This window comes from Petaurus breviceps, unplaced genomic scaffold, assembly GCF_028583685.1.
Source record: "Petaurus breviceps papuanus isolate PSGF00001 unplaced genomic scaffold, PetGlider_PUasm1.0 38, whole genome shotgun sequence".
Taxonomy (NCBI): domain Eukaryota; kingdom Metazoa; phylum Chordata; class Mammalia; order Diprotodontia; family Petauridae; genus Petaurus; species Petaurus breviceps.
Window position 1 is genome coordinate 77,783,222 of NW_027186304.1, and position 21,445 is coordinate 77,804,666.

The 21,445-nt window shown below is 35.8% G+C and overlaps 1 protein-coding gene and 1 long non-coding RNA gene across 2 annotated transcripts in view; one reads left to right on the top strand and one right to left on the bottom strand.

Annotated features, from left to right (window-relative positions):
• MCMDC2 (minichromosome maintenance domain containing 2) overlaps positions 1 to 14,096 on the top strand; it is a 36,571-nt gene extending 22,475 nt beyond the window's left edge. Inside the window, exons 10-13 of the mRNA XM_069100059.1 lie at positions 3,039 to 3,205; positions 3,651 to 3,830; positions 5,521 to 5,663; positions 12,794 to 14,096. Coding sequence (XP_068956160.1) covers positions 3,039 to 3,205; positions 3,651 to 3,830; positions 5,521 to 5,663; positions 12,794 to 12,971 — 668 coding nt within the window. The 3' untranslated portion in view covers positions 12,972 to 14,096. The remainder of the gene's footprint in view (positions 1 to 3,038; positions 3,206 to 3,650; positions 3,831 to 5,520; positions 5,664 to 12,793) is intronic.
• Positions 14,097 to 18,136: 4,040 nt separating this feature from the next.
• LOC138170614 (uncharacterized) lies at positions 18,137 to 21,413 on the bottom strand. Its single transcript, XR_011170687.1, has 6 exons — positions 21,268 to 21,413; positions 20,982 to 21,041; positions 20,664 to 20,727; positions 20,079 to 20,139; positions 19,427 to 19,516; positions 18,137 to 18,582 (listed from the first exon to the last, which is right to left on the bottom strand). It is a non-coding gene; the product is annotated as an uncharacterized lncRNA (long non-coding RNA).
• Between the last annotated feature and the right edge of the window lie 32 nt (positions 21,414 to 21,445).

The window sequence follows — 21,445 nt, forward strand, 5'->3', positions numbered from 1 at the left end:
AGTGACCTGCAGCACATTGATTGGGCTTTCTGTGAAAAACTTATATGGGAACATGGACAAAAGTCATACAGGATGGGCAAGTGTGAATGGGTCAATATCTTCATAATAGAAGGGACATTTTTGTTGATAAGGTCACAGACCATTTGAATATTTGAGAGATTATATATGTTCCATTGGGAGAATATTGGTCTAAAATGATAGTTATTAGAAGAAACAGGACTTCCGCGGGGCTCTAGCTCCCACCACCTCCAATTCATGTAAAAGGTGACTCTGAACAAACTTTGGAGCTACAGAACCCACAAAATGACACAGAGGAACTAACCCCCAGCTGAGGACAGCCTGGCAGGCTGGCAAGGAGCAGCCAGCACAGCGCTCTGGGAGCCAAGCCCAGCGCCGTGCAAGCCGGAGGTTTTAGCCTCAGGGTGGCCTGACCAGCAGCTGGCTGGAGGGACTTCAGATCACCAGCAGCTGTGGCAGTTTCCAGAATTATCAACCCATAGATGCTAAGGACAAAGTGAGAGGTCAGTGCAGTGTGGACTTTGGGATCCAGTAGTTTGGGGAATGTTGTCAGCCTTTATCCCCTGGAGGGACAAGCCACTGAGGCACCGCAGTCATGCAGCTGCTGCCACGTGGCAGCTTCAGCTCTTGGTCTGCAGACTATAGGGGGACCAAGCAACCAGTCTGAGGGGTAATCACTTTTGCTTTAACCTGCTTGGATCTGGATCACTGTCTAGGGTGGAGGCCCTGGGGTATGCGACCAGGTGCCAGAGCCTGTAGAGTCTTCAGAGAGGGAAGCCAACTAATACCTTCAGCAGCTGAGAAAACCCTAGCATTTGGTACAAAGCTCCCCTGTCTGGTGGCAGAGTCCTACTGTGGCAAAATCAAAAGTCAAGTAATTGAGCAGCAACATGAGCAAGCAAAGCAAGCAAAGCAAGCAATGCAATCCGACTTTACATTCCTATTTTGGGGACAAAAAGGATCAAAGCATGGAACAGGAAGAAGACAGTGAAGTCAGAATTCCTGCACCAAAAGCTTCCAACAAAAGAATAAGCTGCTTACAGGCCATAGAGGAGATTAAGAATGATTTTGAAAACCAAATAAGAGAAGTGGAGGAAAAATTGGGAAGAGAAATGAGAATGATGCAAAAAAATTATGAAATGAGAGTCAACAACCCGAATGAAGAAAATAACACCTTAAAAATATTCTAACTCAAATGGCAAAAGAGGCTCAAAAAGCCAATGAGGAGAAGAACGCCTTAAAAAGCGGAATTTGCCAGATGGAAAAAGAATCTCAAAAGCTCACTGAAGAGACTCATTCCTTCAGAATTAGATTGGAGCAAATGGAAGCTAGTGACTTTATGAGAAATCAAGATACTATTAAACAGATCCAAACAAATGAAAAAATAGAAGGCAATGTGAAATATCTCATTGGGAAAACCACTGACCTGGAAAATAGATCGAGGAGAGATAATTTAAAAATTATTGGACTATCTGAAAGTCATGATTGAAAAAAGAACCTAGAAATCATCCTTCAAGAAATTCTCAAGGAAAATTGCCCCGATGTTTTAGAACCAGAGGGCAAAATAGAGGTTGAAAGAATCCACTAATCACCTCCTGAAAAAGATCCCAAAAAGAAAACTAGGAATATTTTAGCCAGGTTCCAGAGTTCCCAGATCATGAAGAAAATATTACAAGCAGCCAGGAAGAAACAATTTGAATATTGTGGAAACACAATCAGGATAACACGGGATCTGGGATCTTCTACACTGAGGGATCAAAGGACTTGGAATATGATATTCCAGAGGTCAAAGAAGCTGGAATTAAAACAAAGAATCACCTACCCAGCAAAACTGAGTATCATGTTTTAGGGGAAAATATGATCATTCAGTGGAATAGAGGACTTTCAGGCATTCATGATGAAATAACCTGAGTTGAACAGAAAGTCTGACATTCAGATACAAGAAGCAAGAGAAGCATGAGAAGGTAAACAGGGGAAAGAAATCATAAGGAACTTATCAAAGTTGAACTATTTACATTCCTACATGGAAAAAAAATAATTGTAACTGATGAAACTTTTCTCAGTATGAGGATAATTGAAGGGAATAGAAATGTGTGTGTGTATGTATACACACACATACATATATATGTCTATATAGGAGGTTATATGGGCGTATGAATACATATGTGAGTGTCTGTATATATGTGTACAAGTATACATAGATAGAGGGCACAGGATCAGTTTAATGGGAAGGGATGATACTTAAAAGGTGAAATTAAGAGGTGAGAGAGGAATATAATGAGAGAAGATGGGGAGAGACAGAATGGTGTAAACTATCTACGTGTAAGTGGGAAATAAGATATGGGAGAAGATATGGGAGAGAGCAGATTGGAGGAGGGGATATCCAGTGAGATCGCTATTTTGGGGTGGTGGGTAGGGGAAAAAACGGGGAGAAAATTTATAACTCAAAGTCTTGCAGAAATGAATGATGTAAACTAGAATTTAATAAAGCATTTGATTAAAAAAAATAAAATGATAGGTATAGAATTTGTCCTCAAACAAGAGATGAGAAAGATACTGCCTTTCCTTCTTTACAGAGGTTACAGACTGGGGATGTGCAACACTGTTGACACTGTCAGATTCAGGCAACATGTTTGCTTTTATTTTTCCTTTCAGGAGGGCAACCCTAGTTGCCCTCACCCTACCTTCCAACCCCTAGCTGGACAAAAAAACCCAGAAAAAAAACAAAACCTTTGTAACAAATTAAGCAAACATCAGTGTTATTTCATTAGTGCGTATATTCCTTTCACAGACGCGTATCTTAGTCTCTGCTTATACATTAATATGGCGTCTTTGTGAGTTACTGTGGCTAAAAAAATTGTTCGTCACTTGGTAGTCAGCCCTCTGGTGACTGTGCAAATTTGATAGTGCTGGTACTTGTATTATAGAAACACAGTCCAAGAACCCACAGTGAGGCATGGGATCGGGGCTTTAGAACATTAAAGTATTATTAAATCACAAATTATTATGTCTGGACCCAGTTTTAGAAAGCAGAAGCATTACAGTGTATATTCCTGGAAAGAAGTATGGAGATGATGTTGATCAGCAAGTTACCTTTTCAGTTCAGTCCAGTTTTTGGTCTTTTATTGATGTAGACTCATCCTCAAAGAGACATGTACATAGAAACAGCACTTTAATTGGTCAAGTGGTGAGTATAATTTTTTTTCTTACAATGCTTTGCAGTGAATTTAATTATAGCTTATAAGATATTTAATCCTTTCAGTATAAAATTATTGTACCTCTTCAAAGCATTATAGATGAATAATAGTAAAATTGAGATTAAAAACAATTTTAGCCATATCCAACTATTTTGAATAGGTAATGAGAGGGACTTAAAGAAGGGTGAGAGATGAGATAAAGAAACTAGACCTATGATTTTACTAGTATAAGTGACTCTATCATTTCACATTCATGGGAAGAACTTCAATAAAGGGAATTCTTTACAATTATGAAATCACAGTACTAAATTAAAACCTGAAAATATAATTTAGATTTTAGTAGTATCAAGTAGTGACACAGTATGTTTCTAATTATATGATTTGCAAATTGAGAAAATCTTGGACTTTCTTTTTTTTACTTATTTTTTGATATAGGATTTCAGTTTGATTCCAGCTAACCTTATGGATGCATTTGGACTGTTGATTTATTGTAACGAATCATCTCCTTGCCACCCAATTCTTCCTTCTGTACAACACAGTTTAAAAAAAGCCATTGATCCTGAAAAAGTGCTTTATGAAGCTTCCAAAAGGTTTACAGAACAAGATTATGAAAAGGTAGCTGAATAAATGGACTATTTAGAAGACTCCCACTAATGATCCTCAGATTTTAAAACTGGGCTTTCTTTAAAGATTCATTTCTCTTTATTTAGGCTCTCCCTGCCCTTCTTTATTCTAGCATGCATTTCATTGATTTTTAGTGGTTGGTATAGAACCTATTTCCCAATCTTTTGTTCTTAATTTGAGAATATTAATGTATTCCCTTTGTAATTAATGTAACATAATAATATTATCTGTATCAGATAAATATAAAATTTTCAGGGGGTAGATTTTTTTAAGTCCACTCATTCTTAAAACTAGAAACCACTTAGTGACCATAACTTTGAGGACAAAATGTCAAAAAAACACAATCTCCATATGATTGTTTTCTATTCTGATTCTAGGGAACATCTGGACTTTTACATGTCTAGGAGGCTTGACAATCTATACATTTAATAAACAAAGATTTTAGAGAATGTTTTTTTTAAAGTATTAGTATTGCAGAATTTTTATTTAATTAATGAAACAGGGTTATCAAACCATGCCATCTAAAAACCCTGTATTGTACTCTGCTATGATGATAACAAATTTGGTATGCTTAGAGAAGGTAGTTTAGTTTTGAGAGGGGAATTGATGTTAATCCAGTAATGATATTTGTAGTTTTTGAAGGGGTTGAAGGATTTCACTATTAAGTTATTTTGATGGAAAATATCTCCACATTGGGATAAGAAATTTGACCAGGGTACAGGTGGACCTTGTCTGGGTTCTGTGAAATATGGCTTTTGGTAAAATGTTGTTATTGAGAATAATTCTATATGAACAAAGGCATGAATGCAGGAATAAGCATGTCAAGTTAATTGTGAGCCTACCTACCTGACTAAATTGAAAGGGGCACATTGACAAGTTATGGGAAATAGGTTGGACAGGTAGGTGGGACAAGTCTGTGAAAAACTGCTAAAGCCAGGCAAACAAACTTAGACTTGATATCAGGGATTGTTTTTTTTTTGTATTCACAGCACCCAGAACAGAACTTGGAATGTAATGAATACTTAATAATGCTCACTGAATTAAACAGTGTTAGGTGGATCATGCCTATATGGGCTATTTATCAGAACTATGATATAATAAAGTGGTGTTTTGGGAAAATCAGGCTGGCAGCAACATGCAAGATAATTTGAGAGAGAGAGAGAGAGAGAGAGAGAGAGAGAGAGATTAGCTATGTGGCAGTTATGGTAATTCAGTGAATTCAGTGAAGTTAGGAAAGTTGGAGGTTGATAAGATGATAGAATTGGAAGGAACCTTAGAGACCATTTAATCTAACCCTCTCATTTTTCAGATGAGGTAACTAAGGTTAAGGAAAGTTCAGTGATTTGGTCGAGGTCATGTAGGCATTAAGTGGCAGACCTGGACTTTGAACTCAGGTTCTCTCATTCCCAGCCCAAGGCTCTTCCCACTGCACCACACCAGTAAGAAGCAGAAATGATGAGAAAAGAATTAATCCAATTCCAAATCCAGTGCTCTTTCTACTACGTTACACCGCCATTCTTCATTTTATTGAAATTAAGCAGCAGACAAAAGGCTCAGTGACTTCATACCACCTTTAGGCATTAATTTAAATTGTGGAAATTAACATTTATTAGAAATTATTACTTTGGATTTTATAAAATTTATAAAACTTCAATCTTTTAAACTATTTTTAAAATTTTAGCTAATTGCTTTTGCAAAGAATCTGCATGTGGAGATCAGTTTGGAGGCAGAAAAAATGATTCATGGCTATTACCTAGCAAGTCGCAGAATCAGGACAGATTCCATACATGGATCAAAGCTATCAGCATCAGCACTAAAATGTTTGTAGGTATTTAATTTTCATATTTTAAAGTCTTGATATTTGTAATATTTTATGTCACATACTAAAATGTTTTCACAAAGGTAGATCTATCTATAAGACTTTACAAAAAGACAGTAAAAAACTGTATGGAATTGAAAAGGATTACAGAAGTAGAAATCTATGTCAAGGGAGAACCCACATAGATGAAATAACAGATTCACTGAGATATATTCTCTAAAGTGACCTCCTTTTTTGAGTTCTTCAGCTGGATACAATTCAACTGAAAAATCCAGAGAATATAAAATCCTGCCGTTATTGTTTGTTGATTACAAAAAGCATTTGACAATAGGACAAAGTATAGATTTAAAGGCTCTCCTTCAATAAGATTTCTTTTGTGCATATAAGGTTTCTTGATGAAAGCAACCATAGATATAACTGTCCAACAGCTTCCTGTTATTTATGTTAATTATGTCATAAAATAAGGCAAAGGAATTTGCCACCGTCATAGAGGATGTCCATTGCAGGATTCAAACGAAAGAGACATCCCAATTGTGGAGGTCCTCCACAAGCTCCTGTTTGTAGATATTATGCTTATTTCATCACGCCCCAGAACATTTCAGGACTTACTCAACAACAATTCCATGACAATTCCAAAGAGATCAGACTAACAATCCACACAGGAAAAAATAACTAGTGAAAAAATGCCTATTCTCCAGACTAAGGCACATAATTGGAAGGCTTTTAATTAGAGAAAGGAAGGGAATATGCATTTATATAGTACCTACTCTAGTCACCTTTTACAAATATTATCTCATTTGATCCTCACAACATTCCTAAGAGGTAAGTGCTATTAATATCCCCATTTTACAGTTGAAGAAACTGAGGCAAACAGCGGTTAAGTGACTTGCTCAGAATCACAAAGCTAGTTAGTGTTTGAGGCCAGATTTTAAATCAGTTCTTCCTGACTCCAGACCCAAAGAAGCTGCCTCCATTAGTACATATATCTGTCATTTTTTTTAATAATTTGTAAAGTTTTAAGCTGTTTTCTCAAGTTCAATAAGCTTCTTATATTGTGTTTCATTTGTGAATATTGTGTATTCATTTGTAAACTTTCTAGGAATAGGGGTGACCAGGTAGCACAGCAAGTAAGAGCATCGGCTCTAATGTCAGGATGACCTGGGGATCAAATCCCGGGCTCGGACACTTAGCACCCACCCAGAAACACCTGGCTGTGTAACCTTGAGCAAGTTACTTAACCCCAATTGCTTAGGGGCAGCCAGGTGGCTCAGAGAGTAAGAGCACGGGGTCCAGTGTCAGGATTACCTGGGGATCAAATCTGGGCTCAGACACTTAGCACCACACCCAGAAATAACTGGCCATGTAACCTTGAGCAAGTTACTTAACCCCGATTGCTTAAAAAAAAAAAAAAAACTTTCTAGGAATTATCAAATGTTCAAGTGGCATAGATCATTCATTTTAACATAAAAATCATTGTCACTTCTCTAAGAATCATCAGTTCTCCTGAATTACTTTCATCAATTCACTTCATTCTGAAATATGGAGTTAGGAAAATTAATATAATATTGAAACATCATTTCATTTAAATTATAGGGTACTTGAAATTGAAAATAATCCATAATATGAATAATAGTGGACACAATAACATAATCATACACATTACGCAAAAATAAAATGTTTTAATGTGGTAGAGTCTATGTTATTTAACATTTTCAAATGACAGAGGAAATAATACTTAAATTACAGAATATTAAAGTGGGAAGAGGACTTCATATATTTTATTCAACTCCACCATTTTAAATGTGAGTAAAATGAGGTCCAGAGAGCAAAGTAATTTGCCCAAAGTATAAAACCACAGCTAGTTAGTGACAGTTCTGGTACCAAAATCTAGGTCTCTTCTTTCTCATTGAGTATTCTTTCTACTTTACCACAGTGTTTGTTTGTTTTTTTTTACTTTAGCTTACAAATATTGAGAAACCTATATTTGCTCATAAGATATTTTTCTTCAAAGTAGGGAAGTATTTTGAATTAAAACTCTCACAGCCTCAATTTGCACATTACAATATTGATTTAAATAGAACAATTGATTTTACTGATGATTTCACATTGATTCATATTATAGTTAGAAAATCAAATGATGAATAATGACTATAGGCCCTTGAATTATTTCTGCCAACCACCACCTCTCCTCTCCCATCCCTCACATTCACACATACAGAATTAAAAAACTCTTTTTGCTCTGGTAGGGAGGAACTTGACAATTCTTGCACTATTGATGCTAGATAGATCTTCATATTTCCACAAAACTGGAAGAAGACTTTAAGGCTGGGTCTGTAAGAAGCATTTCCAGAAAAGTTTTTCCTTATTGTAAAGATGTTCAAGATACATAAAGTAGGGGCAGCCAGGTGGCACAGTGAGTAAGAGCGCCGGCCGCGGACTCAGGAGACCCAGGATCGGTTCCAGCCTCAGATATTTAACACCCACACAAAATAACTGGCCGTGTAACCTTGAGTAAGTCACTTAACCCTAATTGCTTTAAAAAAAAAAGATACATAAAGTAAAAACTTTGTTGGTTGAGAGCTAATTAGGGAGAGCCAAGATGGTGGAGCAGAGAAGCACTCAGATGACCTCTCCCAAATTCCTTTCCAAATAAGTTCAAATTGAATTCTGGAATGTCAGAAGCAACAAAAGGTTGGGTGAAAGAATTTTACAACCAAAGACAACTTAGGAAGTTGGTAAGAAAGGCCTGTCTCACCAGGGTGGTGGTTGAGCCTGGAGCAGCAGCACAGAACAAGCAGCACAAGCCACACCAAGGTAACAGTAGCAGGCCTTGGGAGAACTCTCAGCCCACAGATGGGGGTGGGGGGGAGGGAGGTAGAGGAGGGGAACGAAGGGCCAGGGTTTGAACAATTGATTGGAAGGAGACTGAAGGAAACCCTTTGGTGGCACAGTCCCAGGGCCAAAAGGAGTGATAACAGCCACAGAGGAGAAGTGGCTCTGGTCTTGGTTCAAGGGAAAAGAGGAGTGCTTGTGGATACTTATAGGGGAGTAGGGACCCTGGTCTCAATTCTTAGAGAAGAGCACTAGTGATTGCAGCTTCAGGAAAGTAGGGGACCTGGTCACAGACCCAGAGGCCAGAGAATTGTTAGCACGGGTGGCTACAGGGAAACAAGATCCCTTTCTGGATAAAAACCAGTGCACAGCCCAGGAAAGCAGTTACTACACCTCTCTTTAGATCATTCCACCTTGGAAGCACCAAAAACCTACAGACCCCCAGAACTAGCTCTGAAAACCACAGCAATAAAGGCTTGAAAGCTGGAACAGTGCCCTCTCCACCCTAGAAGTAGAGCTCAACCTTAACATAAAGTTAAAAATCAAGAAATAGACTGGGAAAATGAGCAAACAACAATAACAAAAAAGAACCTTACCATAAAACAAGTTACTATAATAATAGCGAAGATGAAGACACAAATTCAGAAGACAACAAAGGCAAAATAGCTACATACAAAGCCTCAAAAAAAATGCGAATTGGGTTTTCTTGGCAAAGATATTGGAATGGTTTGTCATTCCTTCTCCAGCACATTTTACAGATGAGGAAACTCAGGCAAACAGGATTAAGTGACTTGTCTAAGGTCTCAGAGCTAGTCAGTGTCTGAGTCTTCCTGACTGTACCACCAGTACTCTATACATTGCACCAACTAAGTGCCCCTGTGAATTGGTCAAAGGTCCAAAGAGAATCCTAGAAGAGTTCAAAAAGGATTAAAAAAAAACACATAAGAGAAATAGAGGGAAAATCGGGATAAGGAATGGGACTGATGCAAGAAAATTATGAAAACAGAGTCAACAGCTTGGTAAAAGAGGCACAAAAAAAATAACACCTTAAAAAGTTGTGGGGGCAGAGCAAAGATAGTGGAGAAAAGGCAGGGATTTCCCTGAGCTCTCCAAAATTCCCCTCCAAACGATTTTAAATAATGCCTCAAAACAAATTCTGGAGTGGCAGAAACCACAAAAGGATGAGGTGAAACAATGTTCCAGCCAAATTTTAGAGCTACCAGGTCAAGTAGAAAATATTGTAAACAGCCAAAAAGAAACAATTCAAATATGGCTACAGTAAGGCTCATACAAGATTTAGCAGCTTCTATATTAAAGGTGCAAAGGGCTTTGAACATGAAATTCCAGAAGGCAAAGGAGCTAGAATTATAAGCAAGAATCACTTACCCAGCAAAACTGATTATAATTCATCAGGGAAAAAATGGATATTAAATGAAATTTAGGATTTTCAAGTATTTCTGATGAAAAGACCAGAGCTGAATAGAAAATTTGACTTTCAAATAAAAGACTCAGGAGAAGCCTAAAAATGTAAAGAAAAATCATACAGAATTAAAATAAGGTTAAACTGTTTATATTCCTATATGGAAAGATGATACTTGTAACTCCTAAGAACTTCCTCATTATTAAGACAGAAGACTATATATAGACCAGAGGGCATAGGCGTGAGTTGAATATGATGGGATGATCACCTAAAAAAATAAAATTAAGGGGTGAGAAAGATAAATGTCCTGGGAGAAGGGAAAAAGAAGTAGAATGGTAAATTATCTCACATAAAAGAGGTACAAAAGAACTTTTACAGTAAAAGGGGAAGAAGGGGGAGGTGGGGAGGAACACATGGACTTTATTCTCATCAGAATCAGCTGAAAGAGGGAGTAACATACACATTCAGTTGGGTATTTATAGAAAGTTATCTTACCCTACAGGAAAGTAGGAGGGGAAGGAGATTACAGAAAGGGAAGGAGGGGAGCACTGATAGATATAAGGGTGAATTGAGGGAGGCGGTGGTCAGAAGCAAAATACTTTTTTTTTTTTGAAGGGCAATTGGGGTTAAGTAACTTGCCCAAGGTTACACGGCTTGTGCGGGTGTTAAGTGTCTGAGGCCGGAACTGAACTCATCCTCCTGACTCCAGGGCCAGCGCTTTACTCACTGTGCCACCTAGCCACACCTAGAAGCAAAATACTTTTGAGAATGGACAGGGTGAAAGGAGAGTAGAATAAATAAGGGGAGTGATATTATGGAGGGAAATACAGCTGGTAATCATAACTGTGAAAAATTTTTATAGCAAGTTTTTCTGATAAAGGCCTAATTTCTCTACTATATAGAGAAATGAATCAAATTTATAAAAAAAATAAGAGCCATTCCCCAATTAATAAAGTCAAAGAATATGAACAGGCAGTTTTCAGCCAAAGTAATTAAAGCTCTCTATAGTCATATGAAAAAATGCTCTAAATCATGTTTAATTAGAGAAATGCAAATTAAAACAACTCTGAAGTACCACCCCACATCTATCAGATTGGCCAAGGTGACAAAAAAGGAAAATGACCAATGTTGGAGGGGATGTAGAAAAATTGAGATACTGGATCTGTGAACTGATTCAACTTTTCTGTAGAGCAATTTGGAACTATGGCCAAAGGGTTATAAAACCATGCATACCCTTTGACCCAGCAATAGTACTATTAGGTCTATAATCCAAAGAAATTAAAAAAAAAACAAAAAGGAAAAAGGAAAAGGACCTACAAAAATATTTATAGCAGTTTTTTTAGTGGTAGCAAAGAATTTGACATTGAGGGGATGCCTATCAATTAGGGAATGCTGAATAAGTTGTTAAATGTGATTATGATGGGAATACTATTGTGCTATAAAAAATGACAAGCAGGATGCTCTCAGAAAGACCTGGAAAGACTTACATAAATTGATGCAAAGTGAAATGAACAGAGTCAGAAGAATGTGGTGCACAATAGCAGCAATATTGTACAATGATCAACTGTGAATGACTTAGCTATTCTCTGCAATACAGTGATCCAAGATAATTCCAAAGGACTTATGATTAAAAATGCTATCCATCTTTAGAGAAAGAACAGATGGAGTATGATTGCATATCAAAGCATATTTTTTTAAAACTTTTTTTTGTTCTCTGTTTTCTTTCACATTACTAATATGAAAATTGACATTATAATGTGCATTGACTGCACATGTACAACCTATATAAAATTCCTTGCCTTCTCAATGAGGGGGAAAGAGAGAATTTGGAACTCAATTTTTTAAAGAAAAATTAATGTTCAAAATTGTTTTTATGTGTAATTGGGGGGAAAATAAAATATTAAATAAATTTAATTTTAAAAAGAAAAAAATACAATTGGCCAAAGGGGAAAAGAAGTACAAAAATTCACTGAAAAAAAGAACTCCTTAAGAAGTAGAATCAGGCAAATGGACAAAGAAGTATAAAAGCTCACTGAAGAAAATAATTTCTTAAAAATTAGAATCGGGGAAGTGGAAGCTAGTGAGAGATAATCAGGATGTCTGTTTCAGAAAATTCCCTTCAGAGAAACAGGGAAAAAAAGGTTTTGCCATCCAATTGGCAAAATAATTTAAAATGATAAAACTCAATGCTGTAGAAGTCATGGAGAAATAGATACACTTACTGCCAATGGAATTTCTAACTGGGAGAATCTTCTTAAAAGCAATCTAGTAGATTTACAAGATAACCCTACCTTTTGACTCAAGAATTCGAATGCTGTAAATAAGCTCTGAGAACATTGTTAAAAGGAAAATGAGCTATCTGTTCAAATATATTTATAGCAGTATTATTTGTAATTTTTTAAAGAAAAAGACAACTAAATAGCTACATGATGATATATTAATATGATGGGGTTCTATAGGGTAATTAAAATTCATAAGGATGAAGAATAAAAAGAAATCTGGAAAGACTGAAATAACATAGAATAAAAAAAACCAAATTGCACTAGATAAAACTATGTAAAAAGAAAAAATATTAGAAAATCGGTAGGTATGAATAAAGAAAGCTTATGGGGAGTCAAAGTGACTGTCAAATTATGTTCATGATGTGTGGTTTCATTTATTCACTTGTACATAATTTAAAATCTCACTGGTTTGTTGATAACTTAGATTTTTAGAATTGCTTTTGAAATAATGCTAAAAATAAAGCTGCAAAAGGGATTCAACTATTTTCTTTTTTTAAGACACTAACATCCATACCTATGCATTCTGATTTAATCTGTCAAAATATTTTTTATTCCTATAATGTTAAGTACTTTGACTCTTGACTATTTTTTTTTCTTTTAGAGTTTCTTTATCTGAAGCACATGCTAGGCTGAGTTTAAGGAATAAAGTGCTTAAGGAAGATGTCTTAATTGCAGTTCTATTATTTGAAACATCTCTGACACTAAAATATGGTAATCAGTTATTAAAAATGATATACTTTTATATATTTAAGTTTTCCCAGACAGCAGTCTGGGAATAAATTTTTAAATGCATGCTAAATATTATATAAAAAATAAAACCATAAATTTATAAAGATTTATTAAAATTTGAACTTTAATGAATTTTTTTCTTTCTTATAGAAATCATCACTATCTGACACTAAAGTCTTTATTATAAACAAAGTTATATGTTGCTACAAATCTGTGAATTTGCTTAATAGAACATCTGCATTTTTGAATAATGCATATAACACCTTTACAAACCCAGTTCAAGTTAGACAAAGGTAGTGAAATAAGTGTGCTTTGTGTGCAGAGTAGGCATCTTATACCCCTTTGTGTGCTCTAAATTATGTGGCTGCAATATTAATTCTTAAAATGATTTAAACTTATCTTTTTCTAATGAAAAATCCAAATAGAACTATGAGTAGATAAGCATTTCATTCTCATAAATTTCTCAGTTCTATAAGAGAAGCATTTTGATAAAAGTATAAAGTAGTGTAAAGGTAGTGTCTGTGGTGGTCATTTGTAAATCTTTGTGGCTTATGTTAAATGCTTACATCAAGCCTTTTCAACTTCTACCCACTGCTCCTAGTTTGACCATCTGAGGTAAAGCAGAGCAAGAATATTGCTCCCCCATGATGACCATCCTATATTATCTCATGATTAATTTACACCAAAAGTTGTCCCTCCCTCAACTGAAAGTAAAACTTCACTTTAATTTCCTTAGCTATTCATTTTTTATAGTTTCAAGTAGTAAATTTTTTTTGGTTTTGATTTTAATGGTGTAAGTGAAATCCCTGTAATGAAACCCCTTCAACCAATGAAATCTGCTTCTGTGCATTATACCAAACTGCTTCTAATACAGATGGGCTGATTATTAGCATCATCTATTCAAAATCAAAGCCATTTAGTATATATTTTATAACCCAATCTCCCTCTCCCCCTCCACTCTCATCATATAGCTACAATTAAATTTAGTTGAAAAGAGTATACAGTTAAACAAATTTACATTTAAGGAACATCTTTGTAATTTGAAAATCTTATACTACCATTTCTTTTCTTCATTTAGGGGCTGCTGTATTTTGTATAGCTCCAAATGCAGTATTTCCATTTGAACTCTGTGGAGAAGAGCATTTAGAGCAAAGGGATATTTATCTGATTCAGTGCCAACAACAACTTCAAGAATTTATTGCAGCATATGGACCAGGATCAGTTATTGCTAAAAGTGAAGAATAGTTTTGTTTGGTGCAAGTATTTTTGGCTTTTGGAGTATTTTTTTTACTGTGGGAAAAACTATAAATAGTACTACAGTTTACAGTTATAATAAAGTGTCATAAAAAAGATGTAACAGGTCCAACTTTGGGAACAAAGTAAAAATTGCATTCCAAACCTGAAAAAATGCAAAGTTGACCAAATCCTAGTTCTGAGACCAAAAGATGGCATGGTATGACAAGAAAATGAAATTGACAAGTCTGAGAATAAGCAAAGTTGCCACATGTAACCCTGCAAGAGAAACATTTCTGGATAGGATGACATAGCAGAGAATGAAAGGGATGAAAACACAAAGCAGTGTTTGGTTCTGTGAAACGTTATCGGGTTTTAAAAGTTGTAATTTAGGGTGTCTGCCACAAGATGGAAACACTTAAATAGTGAAATGGTTTAACTTTATATTTACATTAATTTCAAATTTATCTTCAAAATTGGTGACAGGGCACAAATTCATAGTTTAAAAATTTATAGAATTTTAAGATCTTAGTTCTCTAGGTAGAGTCAAAGTCTCAAAAATTATTCAATCTGTAAAGGAACCAGTCAAGACAAAAATGTCATTTTAAAACATTAGGGCATAGATGAAAGTATAATTTAAACATTTACTAAAAGAGTCTTCAAATAACTAATTGACCTTCAGAATCTAATTATGGGTCCATTTAGAAAAATTAAGCCAAATTGTGGTTTCCTTGTGTTTTCCTTATTTTCTGGGATCCTTGACCTGAGATTTCATTGGCAGAGAATTCTTGAAAGACTTTCCTGGCTTCAAAGGCTGGTTTTCCATGCAGTTATTAGTATCTCTCCATTCTCTGATTTAAAAACAAAACAAAACTGGACTGCATTCTGAACATGCCATACCATTCTTGTTCATTTGTGGTCAGGAATATATAAAACTATTCAGACTTTTATGTTTGAGAACAAACTTAAATTCTCACCTCAACCACTGATCTTGAAATGACATGAGACCAGTCACTCAGAATTGTGTTTGATCTTATGTGATAGCACTTACTCCAGCTTTGTAAAGTTATGAATGTTAAAAATGTATTCCTTTTGTAGTCTGTTGATGTGCATTTTGTATTTCATTATGTAAACTTCTGTAAATTTAATTTCCAGATTATTCAATAAAAGATTACTTCTGTATAATTCTCTTTAAGGTTTCATTTTTTCAGTAATCAACTGTGGAACTTCAGGAAACGACTATTTCTTGAATCCCTGTACTCAGACTATAGAATAAAATAATATGCAAACTTAGTATTCTGGAGTCTTCTACGGAAAACGGGAATATCAAAGTTGACTTTAGTTGAAAAAAGCACCATTCATTGAAGGTTAAACTTGGCATGCTACAGCTAATATGGGAAAAGGAAAGAGCAGAAGTAATGAGTTGGGTACAAATGAAATCATCTTGATTTGTAGTCCCCAACTTTCAACTTGCTTCAGAAGTCAATTCCCACTGAACCATTAAATGGTGACTAGGTTCCCTAAGTACAACCTGATCTATCATCCTCTCTTTCATAGAGCTCAAATTCTTTTTTTTTTTTGCTTTTTTTGGAGGGGGCAAGGCAGGGCAATTGGGGTTAAGTGACTTGCCCAAGGTCACACAGCTAAGTGTTTGAGGATGAATTTGAACTCAAGTCCTCCTGACCAGTGTTCTATTCACTGCGCCGCCTAGCCACCCCAAGAGTTCAAATTCTTGAAGCAAAATAAGGAATTAAACCAGATAACACAAAGCATTATGGGGTAAAAAAAGAGGCTGTCAAAACATAAAGGTGACAGAAGAAAACAAATGTCCATATAGGAATGTTTCATGAAGAGTCAAATGAGCAAATGCTCAGTTCAAAACACATTTAGAAGGTACCTACTATTTGCAAAACATTGGGGATATAGACATACAACAAATACCTGTCTACAATGAAAACTATTAGGTAGACAAGCACACATTAAGGCCACTAACACCTCAGAGGATCAGGAAAGGTTTTCCATGAGGCTGCAACTTATTAAAACCTTAAAGGAAACAATTCTAACTTAAGGAGTATTCTATAGGCAAAGGGTTTAGTCTGCATAAAATGGTGAGGTAAACAATTTTTGGGCAACAGACCTCTAACGTTAATGGAATTTGAAGATCTTCCCTGTCCCTTAACAGGCCTATGTGATCACACGGAGCCCATCTTAGGAAGAGCAAGAAGTGAGACCAAGCCGGGAGTCAAAGCAGGCACAGCAGGTAGCTTGCCTGGAAGAATTTTTGTCTGAGGGAACTTTTGTGGGGAGACCTGGAGAGGCTTGGGATGTTTGCTTTCTGCATTGGTGTACAGACTTTGTCATAAAAAGAACTCTTGGGGTGTTGGTGCTACTGGCTTGGGCAATGTGTAGACTGATGGATCTGGCTCACTGGTATTTGAATGTCTTTGTGTTATATCTTGGATTCAAACATGAGAATATTCATAGCATACTCATAGCAGCTGCTGTGGTACTGCATAGGCACAATCAGACTCTATGGTGATAGCTGTGCAGCTGCCTCGACACTCATGCCATTGTCCTGATTTAAGTGTTGAACCCAAATTACAGCATAGTTTAACAGATGGTCATTACATGAGACTGTGGGCAAGGATCCCTCAGAAGTCATCTGTTCTAACTACTAATGCAGAAGATGCCAAAATTAGATGAGTTGTTAACATCTACATCTAAAAATATCAGCAAAAAGATACCATACTAATGTGGATGTATATGTAAGAGCCTTTATCATCTTACATGCTGTCTTGGAAACAGGGATAATTTGGAACTAAAAAGCTTGTAAAACTGAATGTTGTAAACTAAAATTTTTTTAAAGTGTCATACTCATCATAGAAGACTGCAATGTTAAAGTAGGAAATCAAAAGATAGCTGGAGTAACCAGCAAGTTTGGCCTTTGAGTGCAAAAGAAGCAGGGCAGGGACTAAGTTTTGTCAAGATAATTGGCTAATCATACCAAATACTTTTCCACAACCCAAACGACAACATGGACAAAACCAAATGATCAATATAGAAATCAGATTGTATACACTGCAACTAAAGGTGCTCTATACAATCAGTTTAAACAAGACCCTGGTTGGACCAGGGTGTGGCTCAGATTATGAGCTGCTTATTTAAAAGAAAAAATTCACTAAAATTGTACAAATGACTGGCCAATAGCCATGACTTAGCTAATATTCCTTATGAACATGAAGTGAAGGTGATGACTACATGTATGGGATTAGATCTTGTAGAGTGCCTAAATAACAATGGACAGATTTGTATCAGGAGGCAGCAAGAAAAAAATACTAAGAGAAAGGTTAGTGATCTGGAACTAGGCATCCGAAAGAATGAAATCAAGTGGGCCTTAAGGAAAGCACTACTAACAAGGCTCTAGTTGAGCTATTTAAAATCCTAGAAAAGTGCACTCAACATGGTAGCAAATTTGTCAAACCGCGGTCACTGGCTTAGTAAAGATTACTTTATATATATCTATCTATCTATCCCAATCCTGAAGGGCAATGCCAAACAACTGTAGTCATCTCATGTTAGCAAGGTTATGTTTAAAATACTTTATAGAACAAAACAAGCATTTCTGTAACAGTACAGTAAGATGGCTGCACCATTTTCTTTTTTGTAAATTTCCTCTTCCACCTAGAGACAGCTACCGCTAGATACAAATAGCTGTATGTATCTAAAATTATTCTATCAGTTCTTTCTCTGGGCAGTATAGTTTTTAGGAACCAGACAGATACCAAATTGCCAACAGAAAAACATCTACTGCTTCACTGACTACACTAAAGCTAAAGCCTTTGACTGTGTGTATCATAGGATATGACAAGTCTTGAAAGAAATATGAGTACCATCTTATTTTCCCTTCTGAGGAACCTGTATGTGGGTTAAGAAGCAACAGAACCAAACGTGAAACAAATGATTGGTTGAGAGTACAACAAAAGGATGTATATTGTCACTTTATTAACTTATATGCACAAGTACATCAAGCAAAATGCCAGAATGAACAAATCAAAATCCAGAATTAAGATCACAGGGAGATCAACTATCTGATATGCAGACAACACCACCGAAGGCAGAAAGTTAAGAATTAAACCTTTGAAAGTGAAAGAGTAGAGTGACATAAGGAGAAGGGGACAGCAGAGGATGACATGGATAGTATCATGAAAGCAACAAGACTTTGGACAGACCTTGGCAGATAGTGGATTAGAAGGACCTAGCATGCTTTGGTCCATGGAGTCATGAAGAATCTGACAAATTACTGAAGAACAATGGTGTAGTTGACCGAAGATAACATGGTGGCAAACCCACATCTCCACTCAAGTAGAAATTTTACTTTCTTGGTTTTCTGCTTTCCATTGCGTCACTGCTGCTATGTATCTAAAAGAGCTGAAAAAGTTTGTGGAGGAAAACATTAAATTGGCAATTAATTCTGGAGAAATATTTTTTTCAATGTTAAAATAAAATTTGTCATAAAGATTCTACAGAGTAATTTCAAACTAAAAGGAAGTATGTATGTAAATTACTATGTTAAAGCAGGGACAGACAATACAATAACAGAACAGTCAGTGAAAATGATGGAGCATCTATCTTATTTGAGGAACACCAAGAAGGAAGGTGTTTGCTGGATTGTAATCCAGTATGTGGAAGGGAGCAAGGTGCCAGGCTTATTTATGAAAGCCAAGGGAGTTTGAATGGGAAAAGGCAGTGGAACAGTCCAGGTATTAAGTGATGAGGAGCTGCCTAAAGATGGTCACAGTATCAAATCTGCTCCCTTCACTCTCCCCATTTATTACCTCACCTTCCTTTCTATCTGCTCCCTGGCCTCTTAGGCCTCTATCTCAAAGGAACTGTTTCCCAAGTTACTATCAAATAGAACTCCAAAGTTCAACAAAATCTTCTTAAATGAAGAAAAAGGACCTAAAAACTGCTATCATAACTATAGACATGACACCAACCTATCAGTAAATCTGTACTCACACTGGTGAAGTATTGCATCTGATATTAAAGGTTTTATGAGCTTATTAAAAAAAAAATCTGGGCAAGTGAGTTTAGATGAACACTAAAGAGACAGAGCAGGCAGCAGGTGTTACTATTCAAGCTTCAGTTGGGATTCAGATTTAGAAAGTCATTAAAATATTCAGTAGGGTAAACAGCAAATTTCCTTCTTTGAAATATCAATTTTAATATCAATGATTCTGTTATAGGCCATAAGGCTCACATTCAAAATTACCTTATGAATTCATGGAAATGTACACCACATTATCAAGTGCTGATTCAGATCCCGGATTTATTCAATGGCACAAAGCTTCAGAAATTCTTGCTGGAATAAAAAGGCCTGGTCAACACTTCAATAGTACAGCTTTTAGTCTTTTCTGCTAATTATAAAATCATGGCTTCACCAGTAGTTTAACACACTGCATACATACATACAGTAAAGCTGTCTACTCTTTTTACAATGACAAATTCACATAGGTCTATAGTTGAAATGGACCAGTACACCCTCATTTTATAAATGTGAAAACAAGCCCAGGTTTAGTTCTATTACATTTAATTAGTCAAAACAGTCATTTAAGTCCATATGCATGAATTAGTACACATTTATAGTGCTTTAAAGGTCTGCAAAGTACTGCAGACATCCCATTTTACAAGTATTATTTCCATTTTAAAGATGGGGAAAACAAGACAGGTAAATCAACTTACTCAAGGTCTTCAAGGCAAGATTTAAATACACTAAACCAAACTGTGGCAACATCTACTTATCAAGCGCCTAGTATATTGAAGACAACTTTGCCCTGAGCATGACATACATAATCTCAAGTTCCAAATACAGATCTTTTAAATTTTAAAAAGTTCCACCAACACACAGCTACTTTGAGGCTTACCTGCCGAAATAAAATAGAATTTGAAATCTTGTCAAGGTATGCAAATCTGAACATCCATTCTCTGGGAAGAAAAAGAACACATTTTAGTTAAGATATTTCAGCTTTTTATATATGGAAAATAACAGTTTGTGAATCCCCTAGCAGATTCTGAAATCAGCCCTCATTTTACAGATGAGGCTCAGACAAGTTAAGTGACTTCTTAATGTCACACAAGCACCAGCTAAGATTTAAACTCCTATACTGCATCATCTATATATTGCTTCAGTAAGGCTTGATGTCATAAAAACCTTCCTAATGATTAAAAGTAGTAGAATGGCAAGCCTGAGGTAGGCCCCTTCATTAGAGATCCTTGTGGTCAGCTATGGGTTGGATACTGAAGTCCTTTCCAACTCAAATTCTGTGTATGTAGTAGAAACTTCTTATATTCTGGCTACTGTATAAATTGTCTCAAATTAAGAAAAATATTCCTGCTGGATTGACTTATAGTATCTAAACTACTACTAACCCTGGACTCTTTATCAACAAAAGAAAATTCTGAGTATCTGAGAATATGCAGGCAAAACTCACAACACAACTTTAATTTACCTCAAGAGGCTTAATGGTATTCAGAATTTTTCCTTCAGATCCTGGGCAAGATTTCAATCATTTCCTTAAAGAAAAAAAAAATTACCATTATAAACTTAGAATTTTCTTGGATTGGTAACAGTTTACTCAAAGCAATCATATGACACATCAGATTTCAAGTTACTTCAAGGAAGCCCTCAGTTGGGTAAACGGCTTTTATTTTTTTTTAAATCATCATTATGCCAACAAATACCTGAAGATTCAGCCTTATTTGTTCCAGAACTGAAAAATTCTTAGTTATACAAAGATGCAGGCAAATAAATACACAATTTTGATTACCTGAGTAGTTTAATAGCACTCAGCATTTTGGGTTCAGATCCTAGGCAAGCTCTCAATTTCCTTAAAGAAAAAAAAGTACCATTTTTAAAGTTTGAATTTTCTTAGGTTCTTAAGTTTACTCAAAGTAATCATGAGGCACATCAGATTTCAAGTTACTTCAAGGAAGCCCTCAGTTGGGTAAACGGCTTTCATTTTTTTAAAATCATCATTATGCCAACAAAAATACCTGAAGATTCACCCTTATTTATACGAAGATGCAGGCAAATAAATACACAACTTTGATTACCTGAGTAGTTAACAGCACTCAGCATTTTGGGTTCAGATCCTAGGCAAGCTCTCAATTTCCTTAAAGAAAAAAAAAAGTACCATTTTAAAGTTTGAATTTTCTTAGGTTAAGTTCACTCAAAGTAGTCATAAGGCATATCAGATTTCAAGTTACTTCAAGGAAGCCCTCAGTTGGGTAA